This window comes from Eleutherodactylus coqui, chromosome 2 (assembly GCF_035609145.1).
Source record: "Eleutherodactylus coqui strain aEleCoq1 chromosome 2, aEleCoq1.hap1, whole genome shotgun sequence".
Classification (NCBI taxonomy): Eukaryota; Metazoa; Chordata; class Amphibia; order Anura; family Eleutherodactylidae; genus Eleutherodactylus; species Eleutherodactylus coqui.
In genome coordinates, this window is record NC_089838.1 from 126,840,210 (window position 1) to 126,864,265 (window position 24,056).

Consider the following 24,056-nt stretch of genomic DNA (forward strand, 5'->3'; position numbering starts at 1 on the left):
ATGCAGTGAACACATCGGCTCTCTGGTGCACATCTGGTGGTCCTGCCCGCGAATAAAACCCTTCTGGGATCAAGTTGAGACAAAGATACGAGACATAACTAGCAGCGACTTTAGCCTCCTCCCGGAGCATGTCTTTCTTGCTAAACCGTCTGAAAACTTCAAGCCCTCCAAAATAAACTTGATCACGCACCTTCTAGCAGCAGCAAAAACTCTTATTCCCTTAAACTGGCTTCAACCCCAAGCTCCCACCTTCTCGCAGTGGCTGTCAAAAGTCAACGAAATCCGTAGATTTGAGGAATTGTCGAGCTGGGCAAACAGAACGCATACACAATTTAGGGAAACTTGGAGTTCTTGGACTAACTCTTAGACTTAGCTGTAGGGTTTGGAATAGCCTATTATCTTAGGTTGACACAGCCGATTAAGACGTAAGCTGATTACTGACACGTTTCATACCTCTTTCTCATAAATGTTACACCGCCGGAGATGCAAGAGGTGCCTACCCCCTATCCCCCCCCTCCCCCCCCCCTTCCTTTTCACCGCCCTCTATCCTCTCTTGCCCTCCCCACCTCTCCTGCACCCCACAACTCTAACTCTATTATTACTTTCTTTCTACTTTTCTCGTTAAAAAAAATAATAAAGGAAAATCGATCTCGTTTCTGGATTTTGTTCAGCTAAGATTATATGCAACTATTATTACCTGTAATGTTACGAATTGTTGTTCATATTTGACTTCCTTCAATAAACAAAGAATAAACAAAAAAAAAAAAAAATTCTAAGCGGAGAGAAATGGAAAAAAAACGACCTGATATTTTTATTCTATGGGTCAGTACGATTGCTACGATACCAAACTTGTATAGTATTTTTTTTGCTGTAGTACTTGCATTTTTTTTTTTTTTTTAAGATATTTATTTTTTTTCAATTATTTTCTGCGGTCATTTTGTGTGCGCAATACCTTTTTTTATTTTTCCGTCGACGTAGCTGAGCAAGGGCTCATTTTTTGCGGGATGTCCTGTAGTTTCCGATAGTATCAATTTGGAATACATACGACTTTTTGATCGCTTTTTATTGCGTTTTTTCTGAGAGACAGGGTGACTGAAAAAGTGTATTTCTGGCGGGGTTTTTTTTCCGGACGACGTTCACCATGCAGGAAAAATAATGCGCTACTTTGATAGATCGGACTTTTACGGACGTGGCGATATCAAATACATATTTTGATTTTGTGATTTAGATTTTTTAATAATAGATATGGCAAAAGGGGGGTGATTTAAACTTTTATAGCTTTTTCTTTTACCATTAAATAAAAATTTATCGATTTTCTTTTTACTTTACTTTGAAGTCCCCCCGGGGGACTTTACCATGCGATGTTTTGATCGCTCCTGCAGTATGACGTAATGCTATAGCATTACGTCATACTGCTTTTTGACAGGCAGTCTATCAAGCCACCCTGTGTGGATGGCTTGATAGGCAGGTCTGTTAAGGCAGCCCTGGGGCCTTTCATTAGGCCCCCGGCTGCCATGACACCTGCACGGCTCCCACGATCTCACCGCGGGGGGGCCGTGCGGGACCCCCGAACGATGTTTGGGGGATTTAAATGCCGCTGTCAGAATTGACAGCGGCATTTAAAGGGTTAATAGCCGCGATCGGCCGAAAGGCGGAGCGCGGCTATTGCCCGCGGGTGTCAGCTGTAATAAACAGCTGACGCCCGCGCTGTATGGAGGGAGATAGCGCCGCTACCTCCCTCCATACACGTCCTGCAACAGCAGGACGTAGAAAGTCGATAGCGCCGTCACTAAGGGGTTAAATGTGGATACTTGTTTTTCCACTAGACCCACAAAATTAGTCTGGACTAGTCGCTATCTCCCTCCATACAGCGCGGGCGTCAGCTGTTTATTAAAGCTGACACCTGCGGGCCATAGCTGCTATCGGTCGCGCGGCCGATCGTGGCTATTAACTCTTTAAATGCCACTGTCAATTCTGACCGCGGCATTTAAATCCCCAAATCGATGTTCGGTGGTCCCGTATAGCCCCCCGCAGTGAGATCGTCCAGGTGTCATTGCAGCCAGGGGCCTTCTGAAAGACCAAATGGCTGTCTTGGCAGACTGCCCATCAAGCCGTCCCCGGGGGGTGGCTTGGTAGCCTGCCTGTCAGAATGCAGTATGATATAGTGCTATGGCATTACATCATACTGCAGGAGCGATCAGAGCATCGCTGGTTGTAGTCCCCCCTGGGGACTAAAAGAAAGTGTAAAAATAAAAACAATAAAGTTTTACTGGAAAAAAGCCCAAAATTCAATACCTAATAAAAGGTACAAAGCAGGCAAGATAGCTGCTAAGCAGGCTCGGTCGCCATAAGACCGACACAACGGCCGTAGAACCTACCAATATGCAGCAAGCCAGACTATAAACCAGAGGAGCTAAACTGTCCACTGCAGACTTATATGCAGCCACCCACTCAACCCAGCCCAGATTGGGGAGGAGCGACTGCATGCAACTAAATCTGCAAAGTGAACGACATCACAGAAGCCAGCCAATAGATAGGTGCGTCCCACAATACAGGATTACAACTCACACTGACATGGCAGCGGGTTGCCCTGCATCTCAACAGTTCCTCCTCACCTCTGTGATTTCAATAAAGTTTTACTAATTATTAGGAAAAAAAAAAAAGGAATAAAAGTAGAAAAAAAAAGCCTTTTGCCATATCTGCAATCAAAGAATCTAAATATTAAAGCAAAAATACGTCTTTGGTATCGCCGCATCCGTAAAAGTCCGATCTATCAAAGAAATGCATTATTTACCCCACACGGTGAACGTTGTCTGAAAAAAAAAATAAAGAACGCCAGAAATTTGCTTTTTTGGTCACCCTAGCTCCAAGAAAAAAATGTAATAAAAAGTGAACAAAATGTTGTTTGTATTCAAAATTGGTACCAACGGAAACGACAGGACGCCCCGCACAAAATGAGCCCTCACATAACTATGCTGATGGAAAAAGAAAAAAGTTATTGTGCGAAGAAAATGGAGACAGAAAATAATTTTAAAAAATTAAATACCTAAAAAAATATATATATATATAAGTTTGCTATTGTAGTAATCGTACTGACCCACAGAATAAAGTTATCGGTCATTTTTGTTGCAGTTTGTGCGCCATAGAAAGAGGACGCAACGAAAGATGGTGGAATGTCGTTTTTTATTTCATTTCTCTCCACTTACAATTTTTTAAAAGCTTTTCAGTACATTATATGGTACAATAAATAGCACCATTGAAAAATACAACTCGTCCCGCAAAAACAAGCCCTCATACAGCGACATAGATGGATAAATAAAGGAGCTACGATTTTTTAAAAGGGAGTAGGAAAAAACGAAAATGGAAAAAAAGCAAAAAAGCTCCGTCACTAAGGGGTTAAGGCAGGTCATGGGTGTGCTACAGAGAGATAAGGGAGCGGGATCTTCTCTGGTCTATGTGTGTAGTGTTAGGGAGACATCATAGCAGTCAGTCTTTACCCCTCTTGGAGCTTAGTTCAGAAAAAATTTGAATTAGCAATTGAGCCTAGAGAAGGAGAAAACTGCTTTAAAAAATGCAGGTAAGAAGTCACACACACACACACACACACACACACACACGCACGCACGCACACACACACACATGCGCGCGCGCGCATGCACGCACGCACGCACGCACACACACCTTATTCTGAAAAGTCATCCGAAAGTTTAGTTACGTTTTAAGCGACGGCTATAATAAATTTTGACGCCGTGCACATTACAACATAGACACCCAGCACTTAGACACAATATTACATTCTATTCTTGCATGCAGCATCAAGATTGCCCAAGTCAATTTGTAGTTTATAAACTGGCTTTATGCCCCTTAACATACAAACAATAGAAATAATATGATTTAAGTGAGTTGTTTACAAACAAGCCCGATTCTGTCACCTAACATACAGCAGTCGTTAAATGAAGGGTAATAGACTTTCTGAACAAACCTTATCTTCATGTGCAGGTTTTCGCTCGGCTTCCACTGTTTTTTTCTCCAGCTCCACTTCTAGTCTTTTAACTTTCTTCTGAAGTTCATCTATCAGGTTGTGTTTACTTTCCAGATCTGACTTACTCTGAAATATAGATATTCAAAATCCAGCTTTAATATTTACATAATGAAAGAGTCTGAAAACTGAAAAGGACTTGTTTGATGTCTGCTTGAGAAAGGCTGCACATAAAATAGCTATTCCAGCCTTTGCTGTGTTTTATGTACCTAAGGGGCTCTTTATGCAACTGAATAAAAGAATACGGTATTAACAATCAGCCATGTTATTAATAGGTAGAAAAGGATTTATAAATTGTCGCAGACCACATCATGTGACAACATCGGGATTTGCTTCTGAATAATTATTCCCATTACGGCGGTATAAAGAATTCGCTATTTCCTTAAAGCATTATTCCCGTCTGATCATCCTTTATGATCATGAGGGTTTGATCACGGTGACTCACACCTACCCTGAAAGTGAAGGGGCTGCAGTGCTGTGTGCCCTTGTATGTTTTCCCTACACTGCAGAGGTTCGGGCCATCTGGTTGTGCGGTTAACTGTAGCATAGCCACTGAAATGGAGGTGTGCTGCACTTCTCTGGCTGAGGCATTGCAATGAAATCCTTATATTTTTTGCGGAAGCAGACAAATCATGCCATTGAATCACTGACCACTCCTGCTGCTGAAGTCTTATGAGGAATATCTGGCTGGGTTCCAAAGAATATGAGGTTCTGTGGGACCCTCGCTTATAAGCATAAGTGATCTATTTATTTAAAGGGCCACTCCAGTGAAAACACATTTTACTATCCGTGCCCCCCTCACCTGATTGCCTGTCACACTCTGGAGGGCTCCTCTGTATATTGCAGTCACTTGTATGCAGTGCAGCTCCATGTCTGATGCATACCAGGCACCATCTTAATGCTGAGATTTCTCCCTGCTCACTTTCTCCATGCTCTGCTAACACTCTCATAATGCATTAGCACAAAATCACATCAGCAGCTACAGCGACTAACAAGTCTGCAACATGGCCATTACTTTTTGTATTCTACACTCAACTAAACAGACAACAGACCATAAGTATGCAGTGAGGAGGATGAACGGTGATCTCCTCTATTAGAACTGTGTGACAGGAGCTGTGTGATCATCATTAGTAACTGACAAAAGGGGCATCCCCTCTCCAAAGCATGTGTGGTACACTCCATGTAATATAATCACACAGATGTTATATGCCTCTGACTAGTTTGAGAACACATGACTCCATGTAAATCACAGCTGGTCAGAATTGAGATCACAAGACCATCTGAGTAGTAGGAGTCCAGGAGTTTCAGATCGAAAGAAATATTTAACCAAGGTAATACTGGTTGACATATACACTGACAGGCTAGTTACATAATGAATGAAAACAAAATGCACTGGAATGGCCCTTTAAAGGATACCCACTGGAAGAACATTTCTAATTATAGGAAAGTCAAGTAACATACATTAACAATGTAGAAATGTATAAGGATTTTTTTCCCTTTTTGCTGGTTTCCAAGCACTCTCATATTGGTTGTCACCTGTGATTCTTTATTAAAATGTCTTTGCAGGGTTCAAAGGGTAAAGTGTATTTTTCCCACAGAGCTTTTATTTAGATGATGGTCAAAGGGGAACCAACGCTTCAAGAACTGAAGACCAAGAGTCACATCAGTATATGGCTGTGCTGTAAGCGGAAGACTGGACTGTCAAAACAGGCAAATCTCTCTCCAAAGAAAGTGACAGAATGAAACTCTGTATTTGCACTGCAGAAAGGCTACTATTAACAGTAGCGGACAACATTTGTGATCCAATGCTCTGCTTAGTAATAGGGGTCAAAGGCAGATTGTTCTATAAGGAGAACAGGTCGGAAAATACTGCATGCCAGTGACTATTATAGCGGGGCAGCTTTTTTTTTTTTTTTTGATATTTTGAGCCAAATCAACCACTTTAGCATTTTCAGATAACTTGAACCTTTTTTTAGACCTAAAGCATAAAAATAAACTTTCCAATACACGTTTATCACTGATTATTCCCCATCCCTCTGCCTCTTTGCTCCTGTGACTCCCATTTTTGTTGTTCTTTGTGTGTGATAATTGACAAGCGGATGATGTTTGTTGGTAAGGATAGGAGCTGTATCTGCTGTTGACCCCAGGGGACTCAACCACAATATTTTTTTATTTTTTTAACTGGGTTTTAAGAAATAGAACAATGAAAATAAATATGTGAATACAATCATACATCATGAGATATGCTGCATATGACAATAACGTATACAGACAGGAGGTATAAAATCTTCTAGCTCCTCAACATCATAGCGAGACTCAATTATGCGCCTCACAGTGGGCAAAAGGTACTCAGGTCCTTAAATCTCTTACGCTACTACAAACCATTAGTTGTAAATAAATCATGTCATATGAAACAAGTACAAAAAAAACCTAGGAAATAAAAAAATTAAAAAAATCCGGGGAAAAAAAAAGGCGGGGTGGGGGGGGGGAACTAGTAGGGTTTTGCCACCTATGGCAAAATTCACAGAAGGAGATTCTGAAATTCAGAGGTGTCTTGCAAGAGAGAGAACGGACTCCAAAGATTCATAAAGTTGCTAGAGTCAGTGGAATACTCTACCACTAACTTCTTCCTCCTCATAATATGCTTCATCTTCTGAACCCATTTAACCATTGTTGGCAGCTGCATGCTCCTCCAATGTCAGGGGATGGCCACTCTTGCCACAGTTAAGAAATGGCGCAGTAGGCTCGTATTATTCAATCACAGCGATGACAGTGAGCAAAGCTAACTGAGGGGGCACCACTACAGGCCAATGTGTGACTTTTTCATACATCCCAAATAGACCTAATCTCTGGACAGTCCCACCGTACATGCAGTAAAGTCCTCGTTCCGCAGCAATGCCACCAAGAGCCCAGAACCGATAGATGTATTCAATGAATGAGGTCTGGACATCTATACCACAGAGTGATCAGTTTAAAATTCTTTTCATGTGCAAAGGTATCTTATGTAACAACAAGAATGCCTTGCCCCAATCAGAATCTGAAATGGAAGTTGATAAATCGCTCTCCCAGAACTGGCAAAAGGAGATCTATCAAGGGTAGCATTTGCAAGAAATAAGTTTTAGATCTATGAATGACTGTGGGCCGAGGTTGGACTTCTGGGTGAACAATTCTACTATTGTAGTTAAAGAGGCATGGAAGCGGAAGACTATAGGGACAGAGTGAAGGAAAGAGAAGAGCTAACGATGTAAAAAGTCATCCAATGCAAGGGTGACTTTACAACAGCTAGATTTCCCTGTACAAGATCTGCAGTGGAAAATCAGCAGCAAATCCGCAGGAGCCAAAGCCACACCTACGGTTGGCTGCCCACGGGCGAGGTGTCATTACGAGATCCGCGCCGAACTTGCATAACACGCTTTCCATAGGATAACTATGGAAAGTGCAGCTTACTGCACACAAGCGGAAAATTATAGCGATTTTCTGCTCGCGTGATTAAAATCGCAGCATGCAGCGATTCTCCGCGGTGAGACTATCATTAATATAGGCTCATCGCGGAGACCTTTTAGTGCTCCCCACTCCTCCTGCGCGGTAGAATATCGCTAGCAATATTCCGTCGCGGCCGTGGACAGGCAGCCTAAATGATGCAGATTTTGCAGCAGATTTTAATGTGCTAGCTTCTTTTTGAGAGTAAAGATACACTTTATAGATTACATCCCAAGGACAATTTGGGTCTGTCAGCTTAGGGGCTCAGGGACTTATGCGCTCTGTCAAGTTCAACAAGTAAGTCAGGAAGTGCCCCCAAAACATCACTGACATTGAGGGGTAGAATAGCTAGCAGAGCTCTGGGCTCTATCAACTCATGCAACCCTTGCACTGCAAGATTTGCCTCCCACTGTTTTCAGCATTGTCCACTTTATTCATCATGTACTGAGCTGGTGTATCTAAGGCAAGTTGAAAGGAGTCTTCTCTGTCACTGACATCCTGGACTACGGACTCTGTAGTCTGTTGAACAACAAATTCTACAGAGTGCAGAGTGGACATTTCTGCTCTTTATGCCATCTCTAGCTGCATGACATATGTTTCTATAGTCTCCTTGGTCGGGATTGTGTCAATATATGACCTTAGTTCCCTTATTCCTGTGAGGGCTCCAATTTCGATTGGCAGGGACAAAGAAGGTGGGCTCACTTTCAGTGACGCATCATGATGACTAGAAACTAGTCCATTATGATGATGCTCAGGAGCTCCCACTGATGATAAGAAGTTAAGGGGTGCCCAGAGTCAAAAGCTGCAGATGCAGGCTGTGAGAAAGGAGTAGCCATATTTGAAGATGCAGTTCTCTGGAATATCCATGCTATGTTGAAAAAAGGGCAAAGATATGGAGTGCCGGACTGCAAACCTGGGGCCATTCCCAATGATGGAGCATCTAGTAGGTGACAAATGTGAGCCTTCCTGCCATGGAAACTATTGTAGCTCTCCTTCCTCTCTAGTCAGTGCTGCTGAGGTGGGAGTTGTGCTTCATGTCCTAGATGGTGGCGTCTTGAATGTGGTATCTGACCTCTAGTCTCCTTTGTGGGCTATCAGCAGCCAAAGAGCTATGTGGTCTGCAGGACTCCTTGTGAGCGTAGACTGAGCCAGAAGGCTGAGAACCGCAGCTGGAGTGGCAGCAGCCAGGTTGTTATCCTGCTGAATAGGGTGCTACCGTGCCCACCATAGACCTCTGGATCGAGTAGGAAAGAGCTTGAGTCATGGGTTTGGAGAGCTGGGCTACCATCCTCTTCTTGTTCGTGCCTATTTGGTGTACAAAATGTAATTGGAAAGTACAGGTAATGGCATGGTCCTAGGCCTGGGAGCTGAGGTAAGGAAAGGAAGAGGACCAAGAGACACCGATCCCAAACTAAAATGTTTTTACACAAATGAACAGAGAATGGGAAACAAACAAGGGGAATTGGAGCCCCTAGCACAAGAAGAGAAATATGATTTCACAGGCATCACGGAAACTTGGAATGATACACATGATTGGAATACCAGGCTTGAAAGATATAACTTATTTATAAGAAACAGACCTAAAAAGGGGAGGAGGTATTGTGTTATATGTTAGGAATACATTAATCTGCACAGAGATTCAAGCTTCAGAGCATGAGAGTTCTGTAGAAACTGTTTGAGTAAGGATACAAGGAGAGAACAACAGAAAGGACACTGTTGTAGGCATTTACTATAGGCCACCTGGACCAGCAGAAGATATGGATGAACTCTTTCCACATCAGATGGGCAGGCTCTCAAAAAAGCATGACCTAGTGATCATGGGAGATTTTATCTATCCAGACATTTGTTGGGAATCTCTCTCAGATAAAAGTAATGGATCCAACATATTCTTATCTGATCTTGCTGACAACTTTATCTTCCAAAAGATAGAAGAAAAAACAAGGGGATCTGCTATATTGGACCCAATACTTACCAACAAGAAGGGAATGGTTGAGGAAGTAAGGGTGGCTGGGACCTTAGGAGGCAATGATCATGATATCCTTGAATTTTGGATAACAAGCGCTCAAGGTTGAATTTCAGAAAGTAAGATTGCAATGGACTCAGTAAGAGGGTAAGAAGGATCCAATATGTGGATCTTTTTAAGGACAGTAATGTCCAAGAAAGTTGTGAGAAATTGCAAAATGAGATTCTCAAAGCAGAATCGTTAACAATCCCTAAAAGAAGGAAGAATGGGAAGCATTTAAAGAGACCAGGATGGAGGATCACAGAAATTAAATACATGCTAAAAAGGAAGAAAAATATATGTTTATCAAATGAAAAGAGGGGGGATTATCTAAAAAGGAATATAATGCAGTCTGCATACACTGTAGGGCAAGTGTCAGAAAAGCTAAAGATAATAATGAAAGCTTACAACAGAGGCAAAAAGCAATAAAAAGGATTTTGCGGGTATGCAAAAAGCAAAAGAAAAGTCAAATATGCTATTGGATGCTTACAAGATGAAAATGGTAAATTAATTAAAAATGATGTTGAGAAGGCCAACATTTTAAATTCCTATTTTGTATCTGTTTTCTCTTAGAAAGTAAATGTAACATCAACTGATCTTCCCTGTGCTATTAAAGAAATACAACTGAAGGATTAATTAACCAAAGCCAGCTTGGGTTTGTAACAAACAAGTCATGCCAAACTAATCTAATTTTCCTTCTATGACAGAATCACCAACTGGGTTGATCAGGAAAATGTAGTAGATATAGTATATCTTGACCTTAGTAAAGCATTTGACAAAGTATCTCATACCATACTTATTGAAAAAATGACCAAATATGGGATTGACAAGGCAACTGTTAGGTGGATTCACAACCAGCTGAGTGATTGTACTCCTAAATCGCTGCACATCCAATTGGAAGAATGTTTAAAGTGGGGAACCACAAGGCTCTGTCCTGGGCCCAGTGTTGTTCAACATTTTTATAATTGATCTGAAGGAGGGAATTTAGGAGAAACTGATCAAATCTGCCACGACACAAAGTTAGGAGGGAAAGCTAACACTAGAGAAGAGAGAGAGAGAGAGAGAGAGAGGATTCAAAAAGATCTAGAAGAGTTTTAACAATGGGCGGCGACTAGCAGAATGGTATTTTGCAAGAAGAATTGTAAAGTCCTACATCCAGGTAAAAAAAATGAAAAAAAAGCACATGCAGAATGGGAGGAATTGGTCTAAGCATCAGCACATGTGAAAAAGACTTGGGTATACTAATAGATCACAGACTGAACATGAGTCAACAGTGTGGTGCAGCAGCCAAAAAGGCAAACACAATTCTGGGATGTATTAGGAAAAGTATAGAGTCTTGATCACGTGAGGTAATTATCCCCCGCAACTCTTCCTTAGTCAGACCTCATCTGTAATACGGTGTCCTGTTTTGGGCACCTCAATTTAAAAAAGACATAGACAAACTGGAGCAAGTTACAAGAAGAACAACCAAAATGGTGAGCGGTCTGCAAACCATGTCCTATGAGGAACGGTTAAAGGATCTGGGAATGTTTAGCTTGCAAAAAAAGAAGGCTGAGGAAACTTAATAGCTGTCTACAAATATCTGAAGGGCTGCCACAGTGCAGGGGGATCAGCCCTATTCTCATTTGTACAAGGAAAGACTAGAAGCAATGGGATGAAACTGAAAGGGAGGAGGCACAAATTAGATATTAAACAGTGAGGGTGATGAATGAGTGGAACGGGTTGCCATTGGAGGCGGGGAGTTCTCCTTCAATGGAAGTCTTCAAACAAAGGCTGGACAAACATCTGTCTGAGATTATATAGTGAATCCTGCACTGAGCAGGGGGCTGGACCCGATGACCCAGATCATCTCTTCCAGCTCTACCATTCTATGATTATAAGTGAAGCATGTCCACACAACTCCATAGCTAGGCCATGTCCCCCGACTTGATGACAATATGCTGAAATCTTGTATTCTGCATCAAAAGGCACAACGCATTTCCAGTCTAGACTACACAATATTATGATTTTATATATATATATATATATATATATATATATATATATATATATATATATATATATAGTGAACATAATATTGATTATACGATAATAATATACAATATAATATTCAATACAAAGCACGTTAGAAGAATTTCTTCATAAAATAGTTTTATACAGCTGTGCAACATAATAAACATAATATTGCAACATAAGTCACTCTTTTCTCAAGGACAGGTGGTGGTCCCTTAAAACATAGCATCAGCATGTGTTCATTGATTCTACCTCCCATCCAGGAACTCTGTGGATCAGTCCATAATTATGTTATTATGGAAGAAAAGATTGCAGCATCCACGAAGTCCTCTTAGGTCCTTTATTAATTTAAAAATCACATGAAAGCAAGAGACCATCCATGGACAGGTGTGGACTGTGTTTGGAAGACAGCAGCCATGTTTTTGTACCGCTGTACAACTCCAGAATTTCTGACTTGTCAGATACTGAATGGAATATGATATTATTTAAAAGGGCTCCGGGATTGAAGCTGTGCTTTACCTGGGTTGCCTAGTATAGATAACCCCCTTTCTACATGCCACATTAGAAAGAGGGTTGATCTGAGAAAGTGAATCACTCAATCGGACTTCCTTTAAATAAACAGAAAATAGACTGCAAATAATGTCTCTCACTCTTGAGGACTGCATTGGTGCAGTGAAATTACCAGATTGACTACTATAGGTTCCTGCAGCATAGACGTGCATTAAAGAGGTTCAGTTAGTTACTTTCAGCCCCGTAAGCTAAGCTCATGGGTTCAAAGTAACTGAGCCACTGAGTCCAGGGATATAAGTTTTATACTTACTTTCCTCACCATTCCCCCATTGTCAGCAGTCCAACCTGCCCCTGCAGCGGTGAGTTAGAGAGTTGATAATGGGGAATGGTGGCGAAGGTAAGAATAAAACGGCAAGTATAAAATTTACATCCCCATACGCAGCGGGTTAGCTACTTTTAGCCCATAAGCTTAGCTTATAGGGCTCAACATAGCCGCCAGATTCCCTTTAAGGGAGTGTTCCTGTTGGAGATTATTAACAGGAGAACTATCCAATGAATATTGCGTCTCAACCATTCCTACTTAACTGTATAATTAATTATTTTTAACGATCTTACAATGAACGTGCATTTGTGAATCAGGTAAACAAAAGTCAGTTCAACAGTTGTCAAACTTCGGTAGAGGTCATAAGCATTGGAGAATCAGATCTAACCCCTTGTGTATGCAAAGCTTCTTACTCTCGAGGAGAGTGCTCTCTATTTCTCATGGAAGAAAGCAATCTCTGACAGCAATATTCCATTTACCTGTGCACTGCTCATAAGTCGCTTTAGCCTTTTCTTCAGCTCCTCATTTTCCTTATCTACTTCATCTTTTTCCTTCTGAAGCTTATTAATGATTTTCTGCTTTCCTCGCATCTCCTGGTTTAGGTTTTCAAGGTCTTCCGTGAGGTTATTCTCCCTCGCCCTGCTACTTTTCAGGGTCTCTTTAAGCTTTAGTAGTTGCTCATTTAAATCTTCGATTCGTGCCTGTAACGATAATATCATGTTTCTTCACAATTAAATTTGCCTACTTAAAATACCTCAAAGGAATTAGGTTCTGGATTAAAACTCTGTAATCAGCTTTTAAGTTAAGAAAGGATAATGTAACAATTTTCATTTGCAACCAACCCAAGCACCATGGGACATCATTTGCAAGTAGACGCTTAATGAGAGAATTTGCTTCAAATGAATTATTTAACTCTTGTACCTACGAAAGGAATATCAATAAAACAAGGCAGACAACCGAGGTTACTGAAATGTTTTCTGTCTTAACTCACCTCAGTCTACCATATTGATTCAACGATCAATGCAATGTCAAATAGCGAAAGAATGTAAAAATACAATGTAGTATTATTACATAATTACCAAAACGGTCACAAGCTGAAAGGATTTGTGCCACGAATACGCAATTTGTTGTAAAAGATTTAATACTTCTGCAAATGGATTGTAAATTTACAAGTAAACACAAGAAAAGATCTAATGGCTGATGTACGGTATAGATCTCATACCCTCTCTGAAAAACATGAAGAACCAATATCCACCAAGTACATTCAAGTATCTTCCTTCCCAGTCATCCAACTACTGAAGCACAGGTAGAACAAGAATCAAGAATCCAGTGCAGTAGAGAATTTAAACATTTTCTGTCTTATAAATGTTTCAAAATATATATATTTTGTTACACTGCTGAATACAAGTACAGCAATACAGCTCTGTGCCTATGTCTTCCCAGTTCTTGCTGTACATGGATGTGGCTGAAAACAGCATTCTATTATACAGCTAGTCTTTTGTATGTGCAGCCACTACAACACTGCCATCTGCAGGCTGAAACTGGTAGTGTAAATAATATATCTAAAATACCATATACATACTGTATATATTGCTGTAAAAATAATCATTGTTATTATTCAATTTGTTATACATGACAGAAGCTGGAGAATAAACAGTCTATATCTCAAAGCTTCCAAGTAAATGGAAGAAAAGTTGAGAAGTTAAATGTCACATTCCCACCTTTAAATCTTTGGTCTGTCTATCAACAATCTGCTGAATGTTTAAATCTTCTTCCTTTTGTGCTGCTGCAGAAATAATCTGCTGTTCAGCATGAGCGGTCATTTCTGCCCTTAGAGCGAGTAGAGCTTTACTTAAAGCCTGTAAAAGACAATAAGGTACATTCAGCGGAATCGTCTTCTGCTCCTGCAGATATTACATTGTTACCCTATGAGGATTTGTGCAATAAGAGCTCTTAACAACAGGTCATAAGGAGCACTTCAAATTAGACCTAAGGGCTACCAGAAGTAACATACATTAAAAAAGGCATTTAATGCTGAACTACAGTCATGTATTGTATAAGCATTATCATCTAACTTAACCCCTTCAGGACCAGAGATTTTTCATTCTTTCATTTTCGTTTTTTGCCCCTGCCTTTCAAGAACCATAACTTTTTTTTATTTCCCCACTGACAAAGCTGTAAAAGACCTGTTTTCCTTTTTTTTTTTGCAAGACTAGTTGTATTTTTTTTTAACAATACCATATAATGTACAGAAAAACTTTAAAAAATGTTGGGGAGAAATGCAATTGCACCATTTTTGGTAGGTTTTAGTTTATACAGCATCCACATGAAGTTCGTTCTACTGTATGTTTAAGTACAATTACAGTAATACCAAATTTGTATCTTTTTTTTGTTTTTCTACTTTTACAAAAAGTAAATAAAACATTTTCTTAACATAAAATTACTTTCCATTGCCATTTTCCAAGACCTGTAACTTTTTTTTTACTTTTCCATTGCCTGGGCTATGTGAGGGCTCATATTTTGCAGTCTGAACTGCATTTTTTTTTAAATTAGGTCCAATTTGGAAACCGTATGCCTACTTGATAACATATTAACATTTTTTGAGAGCTGTGATAACAAAAAGAACCTCCCGCAATTCTGACATTCTGTTTTTTCTTCACCCTTTACGTGTAGCATAAATATTGCGATATTTTAATAGTTCAGACTTTTACATACACAGCAATACCAAATAAGTGGTTTTTTTAATGGTTTGGATTTTTAAACGGGGAAAGGGTTTTTATTGAACTTTTAATATATATTTTTTTTTAATCTAAAAATATTTATTACTTTATTTTTTTTACACTTTTATTTAGTTCTCATAGGGAAAATGAACTTGAAATTGATTGCTTGCATTCTTCAGTATTGCAGGACATGTATGAGGTTTTTTAATGTCTATGAAGCTTAGTCACAGGCAGGACTGAATAAACATCTATGCATGGCAGCCTCTGGGTTGCCATGGTAGCCCATCGGCACTCCCTGATCATGTTGCAGGGTATGCCGATGGCATATATCTATATTACACTCAAGTTCGGCACTTCCAGCAACCACATTGGTTCTGATTCACAATTCCAGTAATCTCATTGGTTGTTTGGCTTGTCTGATTCAACCTGATTGGTTGTTAGTGACGAACTTGAGTGTAATAGAGATATATGCATGCCGATGGGGCGCATATGGGGCGAGGTTCTTCCCCCTCCAGCTGACTGACACATGGTCAGCCTTGATAGCAGCATCTAAACAGCTAACTGCCACGATCACAGCCAACTCTGAACAGTTGATTTCTGCCCTTCACATTCACATGACATATATTAACATTGTGGTCAGGAGGTGGTTAAAGGGGTTATTCTAGGAAAAATATTGTTAAGCGTTAAATCCAGCCTGTAATTATAAAGTTTTTTGTATTAACATTTAATAAAAAAATATGTTTCTATTCCGAGATATTTCAGGATTGTTAGAGTAGCGCCATCTGCTGTTTCTATGAAGAGCCTTTCTGTGTCCAGTCCACCTCAGTAAAAGCTCCCAGTGATCACACACACTCAGTCTTGCTTATCTGCAGTAACGCTGTCTCACTCTTATCAGAAGCAGCCGCTCATTACACCAAGGATCCCTACATATACCCAGTGGAGCAGAGAAAAAAGGAAGACTGAGCATGTGTGACCACCTTGGTGCAATTACTGAGGTGGACACAGAATATAAAGCAGCAGGTGACGCTATTCTAATATTATCCTGGAATATCTAGGGAAATATGGGTTGGATTTAATTGTATACCATATTTTTCGTTGGACAACCCCTTTAACTTACTGGCTGCCATGAGTTTACATGTTTGAATATTCTGTAGGTGGGGATTTGAACCCACGACAAGTTTCTGAGAGAATGCCATGATTTCGGTCGAGAACAATCCACACAATAATCATGTATATATCCTCAAACTGCCTCAAATTCAGTAGAATAGTTAACAAATGTATTTTCCCAACATACAAACCAATTTATTTTTCTTACCTTTTGCTGCTTCTCCTTGTGAGCCACTTGACTTTTCAGACGTTCAACTAGATTCTTCATAGTTGCAGTAGGAGCTCTGGTGTTTGCTTCTTTCTGTGCCTCAAGTTCAGTATTAAGATAATTAATTTCCTTTTCCATCTCAGAGATGCGAACTCTCAGCTCTTCAGCTTCACTCTTATGTTTTTTTGCCTCTAAAATAGAATTCTCTTCAAGCCTAGGTCAAATAAAATGGATCATCTCTAAGTATGCCTTTACGCTTCCCCTGAACACCCCAGCACCAACATTAAATAATCCTATTCAGGCAACTTTTATGGGTAAAATGTTATAGATTTATAATCTGCAACCAACCACCAAATGTGCAAATGGCCCAATATTCAAAGTATAATTTTAAAGGTAAACATTTTCATATATTTAATTAAAGGAGTTTTCTGCTTTATATAATTAAGACTCGTTCATTGCACTACGAAAATTGAAATTTTCCAATATATTTTTTAATCATAGTTTGCTGTCAATGAATGGAAACCTAACAGAAAATCTAATTTTGATAATGTGCAGATTATGCAGGAGGTCGGAAAACTTTGAAGTTGCCCAAAGCCCAGAAAATCATTTCAATGTGCTGTGCACCAGTGTGAGGAGTACGTTTTCACAAATAAGGAAGATGGAAAAATACCTCTGCAGCGCCACCTATTGGATGGCAGCATTCCTTCAAATCAAAGTGACTTTATAACAAGTCCTTATAATGATTGGGAATAGGAAACCAAGCCAAAAGACCATGCACATACAGCTGTTTCGGGGTGATTGCCCCTCATTAGTGTGCAGCAGGATTCTAGCTTAGTCTGTCAGAGTGGCACTGCAGAGGTACCGTGTTTCCCCGAAAATAAGACAGTGTCTTATATTAATTTTTGTTCAAAAAGGTTTAAGTTTTTTACATGTATAGCTGCCTGGACACTATTTAAATTGACTTTTTTAATTAACTGTTAGCAGGGATTAATTTTGGAGTAGGGCTTATATTTCAAACCTCCTCAAAAAGCCTGAAAAATCATTTTGCATCCTCAAAAAGTCTGGAAAATCATGCTATGTCTTATTTTCTGGGGATGTCTTATTTTCAGGGAAACAGGTTATTTTTCCATCTTCTTTATTTGCATAAACTACCCAGAGGAGTGTGCATGGCCTTATAAGTCTCTTTATTCACCTTTTAGGTGTCCCCACACACTTTTTGGGTGCTCTCCTTCAGGAGTGACTATACCATCCCCTGACACACTCAACCCCTAGGTGTCTCCACACACTTTTTGGGTGCTCTCCTTAAGGAGACCGGATACTCCTTCGGAGTACGTTTTCAGGACAGTTGAGGCTTTCAACCAAAATATATCCTCTGGATAAGTCATCAATGACAGATTGATGGGTGTCTAATAGAGATGAGTGAACGTACTCGTCCGAGCTTGATACTCGTTCGAGTATTAGCGTGCTCGAGATGCTCGTTACTAGAGGCGAGCACCACGCGATGTTCGAGTTACTTTCACTTTCATCTCTGAGACGTTAGCGCGCTTTTCTGGCCAATAGAAAGACAGGGAAGGCATTACAACTTCCCCCTGCGACGTTCAAGCCCTATACCACCCCCCCTGCAGTGAGTGGCTGGCGAGATTAGGTGTCACCCGAGTATATAAATCGGCCCCTCCCGCGGCTCGCCACAGATGTATTCTGACAGAGATCAGGGAAAGTGCTGCTGATGCCGGAGCTGCTATAGGGAGAGTGTTAGGATTGATTTTAGGCTTCAAGAACCCCAACGGTCCTTCTTAGGGCCACATCTGACCGTGTGCAGTACTGTTGAGGCTGCTTTTGCAGTGTTGCACATTTTTTTTTTTTGTATATCGGCCGTGCAGACCATTGCGTCCAGAGCATTGCTTCCTGCAGTAATTTTACATAGTCCAGGGCCAGTAGTGGTGGTGAGGCAGGGACAGTGAAAGACATATCCAGTCTATATAGGCAGTGGGCTTTTCCAAAAAAATTTGGGAAAAAAAATCTATTTGGGCTGCCTGTGACCGTCCTGACTGTACTGCGTCTCTGCTGGGGGTAGTTGTCCTAATTCATACGCAGCCAGCTAAGTGTTACAGCAGGCTTGCGCAAAATTCTTTCCTGGCTCTGCGTTGCCTCTTACATCACCGCTGTCATCCTGTCCAGAGTGAAACAGTCTGCAGTAATTTTACATAGTCCACGGCCAGTAGTGGTGGTGAGGCAGGAACAGTGAAAGACATATCCAGTCTATATAGGCAGTGGGCTTTTCCAAAAAAATTGGGGAAAAAAAATCTATTTGGGCTGCCTGTGACCGTCCTGACTGTATTGCGTCTCTGCTGGGGGTAGTTGTCCTAATTCATACGCAGACAGCTAAGTGTTACAGCAGGCTTGCGCAAAATTCTTTCCTGCCTCTGCTGTGCGTTCCGTAAGCGAAGTCAGCCTCCAACCACAGGGCAATAAGCGGCACATTTAATTACAGCATTCTGTTTCTGCACTACTGGTAATACAGCATGCTGAGGGGTAGGGGTAGGCCTAGAGGACGTGGACGCGGGCGAGGACGCGGAGGCCCAAGTCAGGGTGTGGGCACAGGCCGAGCTCCTGATCGATGTGTATCGCAGTCGACTGCTGCGGGATTAGGAGAGAGGCACGTTTCTGGCATCCCCACATTCATCTCACAATTAATGGGTCCACGCGGTAGACCTTTATTAGAAAATGAGCAGTGTGAGCAGGTCCTGTCGTGGGTGGCAGAAAGTGCATCCAGCAATCTATCGACCACCCAGAATTCTGCGCCGTCCACTGCTGCAACTCTGAATCCTCTGGCTGCTGCTCCTCCTTCCTTCAAGATGTGTCAGCAGCAGCACGTCGCCAGCAGTCGGTGTCGCGCGGCACGGCAGCACAGCAGTGGGCAAGCGTCAGCAGGCCGTGCTGAAACTACTCAGCTTAGGAGAGAAGAGGCACACGGCCCACGAACTGCTGCAGGGTCTGACAGATCAGACCGACCGCTGGCTTGCGCCGCTGAGCCTCCAACCGGGCATGGTCGTGTGTGACAACGGCCGTAACCTGGTGGCGGCTCTGCAGCTCGGCAGCCTCACGCACGTGCCATGCCTGGCCCACGTCTTTAATTTGGTGGTTCAGCGCTTTCTGAAAAGCTACCCACGCTTGTCAGACCTGCTCGGAAAGGTGCGCCGACTCTGCGCACATTTCCGCAAGTCCCACACGGACGCTGCCACCCTGCGCACCCTGCAACATCGGTCTCATCTGCCAGTGCACCGACTGCTGTGCGACGTGCCCACACGGTGGAACTCTACGCTCCACATGTTGGCCAGGCTCTATGAGCAGCGTAGACATATAGTGGAATACCAACTCCAACATGGGCGGCACAGTGGGAGTCAGCCTCCTCAATTCTTTACAGAAGAGTGGGCCTGGTTGGCAGACATCTGCCAGGTCCTTGGAAACTTTGAGGAGTCTACCCAGATGGTGAACGGCGATGCTGCAATCTTTAGCGTCACCATTCCTCTGCTATGCCTCTTGAGAAGTTCCCTGCAAAGCATAAAGGCAGACACTTTGCGCTCGGAAACAGAGGCGGGGGAAGACAGTATGTCGCTGGATAGTCAGAGCACCCTCCTGTCTATATCTCAGCGCATTGAGGATGAGCATGAGGAGGAGGGGGAAGAGACAGCTTGGCCCACTGCTGAGGGTACCCATGCTGCTTGCCTGTCATCCTTTCAGCGTGTATGGCCTGAGGAGGAGGATCCTGAAAGTGATCTTCCTAGTGAGAACAGCCATGTGTTGCGTACAGGTACCCTGACATGTTAGGATGCCTTTCTCGTGACCCTCGCGTTACACGCATTCTGGCCACTACAGTGTACACACTGCTCGACCCACGGTATAAGGAGAACCTTTCCACTCTCATACCCGAAGAGGGAAGGGGTTCGAGAGTGATGCTATACCACAGGACCCTGGTGGACAAACTGATGGTAAAATTCCCATCCGACAGCGCTAGTGGCCGAAGGCGCAGTTCCGAGGGCCAGGTAGCAGGGGAGGCGCAGAGATCAGGCAGCATGTACAGCACAGGCAGTAGAACACTCTCTAAGGCCTTTGACAGCTTTCTGGCTCCCCAGCAAGACTGTGTCACCGCTCCCCAGTCAAGGCTAAGTCGGCGGGAGCACTGTAAAAGGATGGTGAGGGAGTACGTAGCCGATCGCACGACCGTCCTCCGTGACGCTCTGCCCCCTACAACTACTGGGTGTCGAAGCTGGACACGTGGCCTGAACTCGCGCTGCATGCCCTGGAGGTGCTTGCTTGTTCTGCGGCTAGCGTCTTGTCAGAGAGGGTGCTTAGTGCAGCTGGGGGAATCATCACAGATAAGCGTACCCGCCTGTCAACCGACAGTGCCGACAGGCTTACACTCATCAAGATGAACAAAGCCTGGATTTCCCCAGACTTCTCTTCTCCACCAGCGGACAGCAGCGATACCTAAACAATACGTAGGCTGCACCCGTGGATGGAAGCATTGTTCTCTATCACCATCAAAAACGTGGACCTTTTAGCTTCATCAATCTGTGTATAATATTCATCCTCCTCCTCCTGCTCCTCCTCCTGAAACCTGACGTAATCACGCCTAACGGGCAATTTTTCTTAGGCCCACAAGGCTCAGTCATATAATTTTTGTAAACAATTTTTATACGTTTCAATGCTCATTAAAGCGTTGAAACTTGCACCTGAACCAATTTTTTATTTTAACTGGGCTGCTTCCAGGCCTAGTTACAAATTAAGCCACATTAAGCAAAGCGATTAATGGGTTTCACCTGCCCTCTTGGTTGGGCATGGGCAATTTTTCTGAGGTACATTAGTACTGTTGGTACACCAATTTTTTGGGGCCCTCGCCTACAGTGTAATCCAATTAATTTTTTGCCCACCTGCATGAAAGCTGACGTTACATCAGCTGTGCTGGGCACTGCAATGGGATATATTTATGTACCGCCGGTGGCTTCCTGGCACCCACCCATGCTGTCGGTGCACACGGAGTTGTAACTGCATGTGTCCACTTCTAAAGAACCCCAGTCTGACTGGGGCATGCAGTGTGGGCCGAAGCCCACCTGCATTAAACATGACATTACCTCAGCTGTGCTGGGCACTGCAATGGGATATATTTATGTACCGTCAGTGGGTTCCAGGGAGCCACCCATGCTGTCGGTCCACACGGAGTTGTAACTGCATGTGTCCACTTCTAAAGAACCCCAGTCTGAGTGGGGCATGCAGTGTGGGCCGAAGCCCACCTGCATTAAACATGACATTACCTCAGCTGTGATGGGCAATGCAATGGGATATATTTATGTACCGCCGGTGGGTTCCAGGGAGCCACCCATGCTGTGGGTCCACACGGAGTTGTACCTGCCTGTGTCTACTTATAAAGAACCCCAGTCTGACTGGGGCATGCAGTGTGGGCCGAAGCCCACCTGCATTAAACATGACATTACCTTAGCTGTGATGGGCAATGCAATGGGATATATTTATGTACCGCCGCTGGCTTCCTGGCACCCACCCATGCTGTCGGTGCACACGGAGTTGTAACTGCATGTGTCCACTTCTAAAGAACCCCAGTCTGACTGGGGCATGCAGTGTGGGCCGAAGCCCACCTGCATTAAACATGACATTACCTCAGCTGTGCTGGGCACTGCAATGGGATATATTTATGTACCGTCAGTGGGTTCCAGGGAGCCACCCATGCTGTCGGTCCACACGGAGTTGTAACTGCATGTGTCCACTTCTAAAGAACCCCAGTCTGAGTGGGGCATGCAGTGTGGGCCGAAGCCCACCTGCATTAAACATGACATTACCTCAGCTGTGATGGGCAATGCAATGGGATATATTTATGTACCGCCGGTGGGTTCCAGGGAGCCACCCATGCTGTGGGTCCACACGGAGTTGTACCTGCCTGTGTCTACTTATAAAGAACCCCAGTCTGACTGGGGCATGCAGTGTGGGCCGAAGCCCACCTGCATTAAACATGACATTACCTTAGCTGTGATGGGCAATGCAATGGGATATATTTATGTACCGCCGGTGGCTTCTTGGCACCCACCCATGCTGTCGGTCCACAGGGACTTCACAATAGGGAGTTGTACCTGCCTGTGTCTATGAATTAAAAACCCCGGTCAGGTTGGGGCATGCAGTGTGGGCCGAAGCCCACCTGCATTTAATCTGACGTTAGCTCTGCTGTCCAGGGCACTGCAATGGGATACATTTATGTACAGCCGGTGGGTTCCAGGGAGCCACCCATGCTGTGGGTGCACACGGAATTCCCATTGCGGAGTTGTACCTGCCTGTGACTATTTATAAAAAACCGCGGTCTGACTGGGGCATGCAGACACCTTGACAGAATGAATAGTGTGTGGCACATAGGTTCCCCATTGCTATGCCCACGTGTGCAGCTCCAGATGGAGGTGGCACAGGATTGGATTTCTCATTGCTTCCGTACAGCATTGTGGGCTATCGCCCCGCCCCTTTTAAAGAGGGTCGCTGCCTAGCCGTGCCAACCCTCTGCAGTGTGTGCCTGCGGTTCCTCCTCATGGCAGACGCACTTATAAATAGACATGAGGGTGGTGTGGCATGAGGGCAGCTGAAGGCTGCGCAGGGATACTTTGGTGTGCGCTGTGGACACTGGGTCGTGCGGGGGGGGGGGGGGGGGTTGGGCAGCATGTAACCCAGGAGAAGTGGCAGCGGAGTGTCATGCAGGCAGTGATTGTGCTTTGTTGGAGGTAGTGTGGTAGCTAAGGTATGCATTGCTAATGAGGGCTTTTCAGAAGTAAAAATTGTTGGGAGGGGGGGGGCCCACTCTTGCCGCTATTGTGGCTTAATAGTGGGACCTGTGAACTTGAGATGCAGCCCAACATGTAGCCCCTCGCCTGCCCTATCCGTTTCTGTGTCGTTCCCATCACTTTCTTGAATTGCCCAGATTTTCACAAATGGAAACCTTAGCGAGCATCGGCGATCTACAAAAATGCTCGGGTCGCCCATTGACTTCAATGGGGTTCGTTACTCGAAACGAACCCTCGAGCATCGCGAAAATTTCGTCCCGAGTAACGAGCACCCGAGCATTTTGGTGCTCGCTCATCTCTAGTGTCTAACACCTAGCAACTCCATACATCAGCTACTTGCCAGAGCCATTGCATGGCCAGAACTAGCAAGGTATCTTACACTGTGTAGAGCCCCAGATAGGTATTATAGACTCTTTCCCATTGAAATGAATGAGACAGAACCAGTGCAAAGCTATTCTGGGCAGCCCCACAATGTGTAGAGCTGTGCTAGTTCTGGCCATACAATGTCTCTGGAGAACAGCTGATGGACCGAGGTACAAATGTCACTCTCCTGCCGATCTATTACTGATCCTGAGGCTAGGTTGTCAACAAAATAAATCCTGGAAACTCCCTTTAAACTTTCTTTAAATCTTTAAATGCTATATATAGGTTTATGATTTACACTTCCATCTTATCCGTTTACAGTGCTGCAGAATATATTGGTGCTCTATAAAACCATAAACATAAAGAGGAGGTAATCCAATACCAGAGCAAGACACTCAATGAAATCTCAACCCCCGACAACTGCCCTATAATGCAAAAGGCTACCAATCTGTTCAACCT

At 43.2% G+C, this 24,056-nt stretch overlaps 1 protein-coding gene across 2 annotated transcripts in view; it reads right to left on the reverse strand.

Annotated features, from left to right (window-relative positions):
- Window positions 1-24,056, reverse strand: part of CEP290 (centrosomal protein 290) — a 199,310-nt gene that overhangs the window by 60,563 nt on the left and 114,691 nt on the right. For both annotated transcript variants that reach the window (XM_066591495.1, XM_066591494.1), the window contains exons 37-40: window positions 16,402-16,615; window positions 14,088-14,225; window positions 12,846-13,067; window positions 3,983-4,108 (exon numbers count right to left, since the gene is read on the reverse strand). In XM_066591495.1, the coding sequence (XP_066447592.1) occupies window positions 3,983-4,108; window positions 12,846-13,067; window positions 14,088-14,225; window positions 16,402-16,615 (700 nt within the window). The remainder of the gene's footprint in view (window positions 1-3,982; window positions 4,109-12,845; window positions 13,068-14,087; window positions 14,226-16,401; window positions 16,616-24,056) is intronic.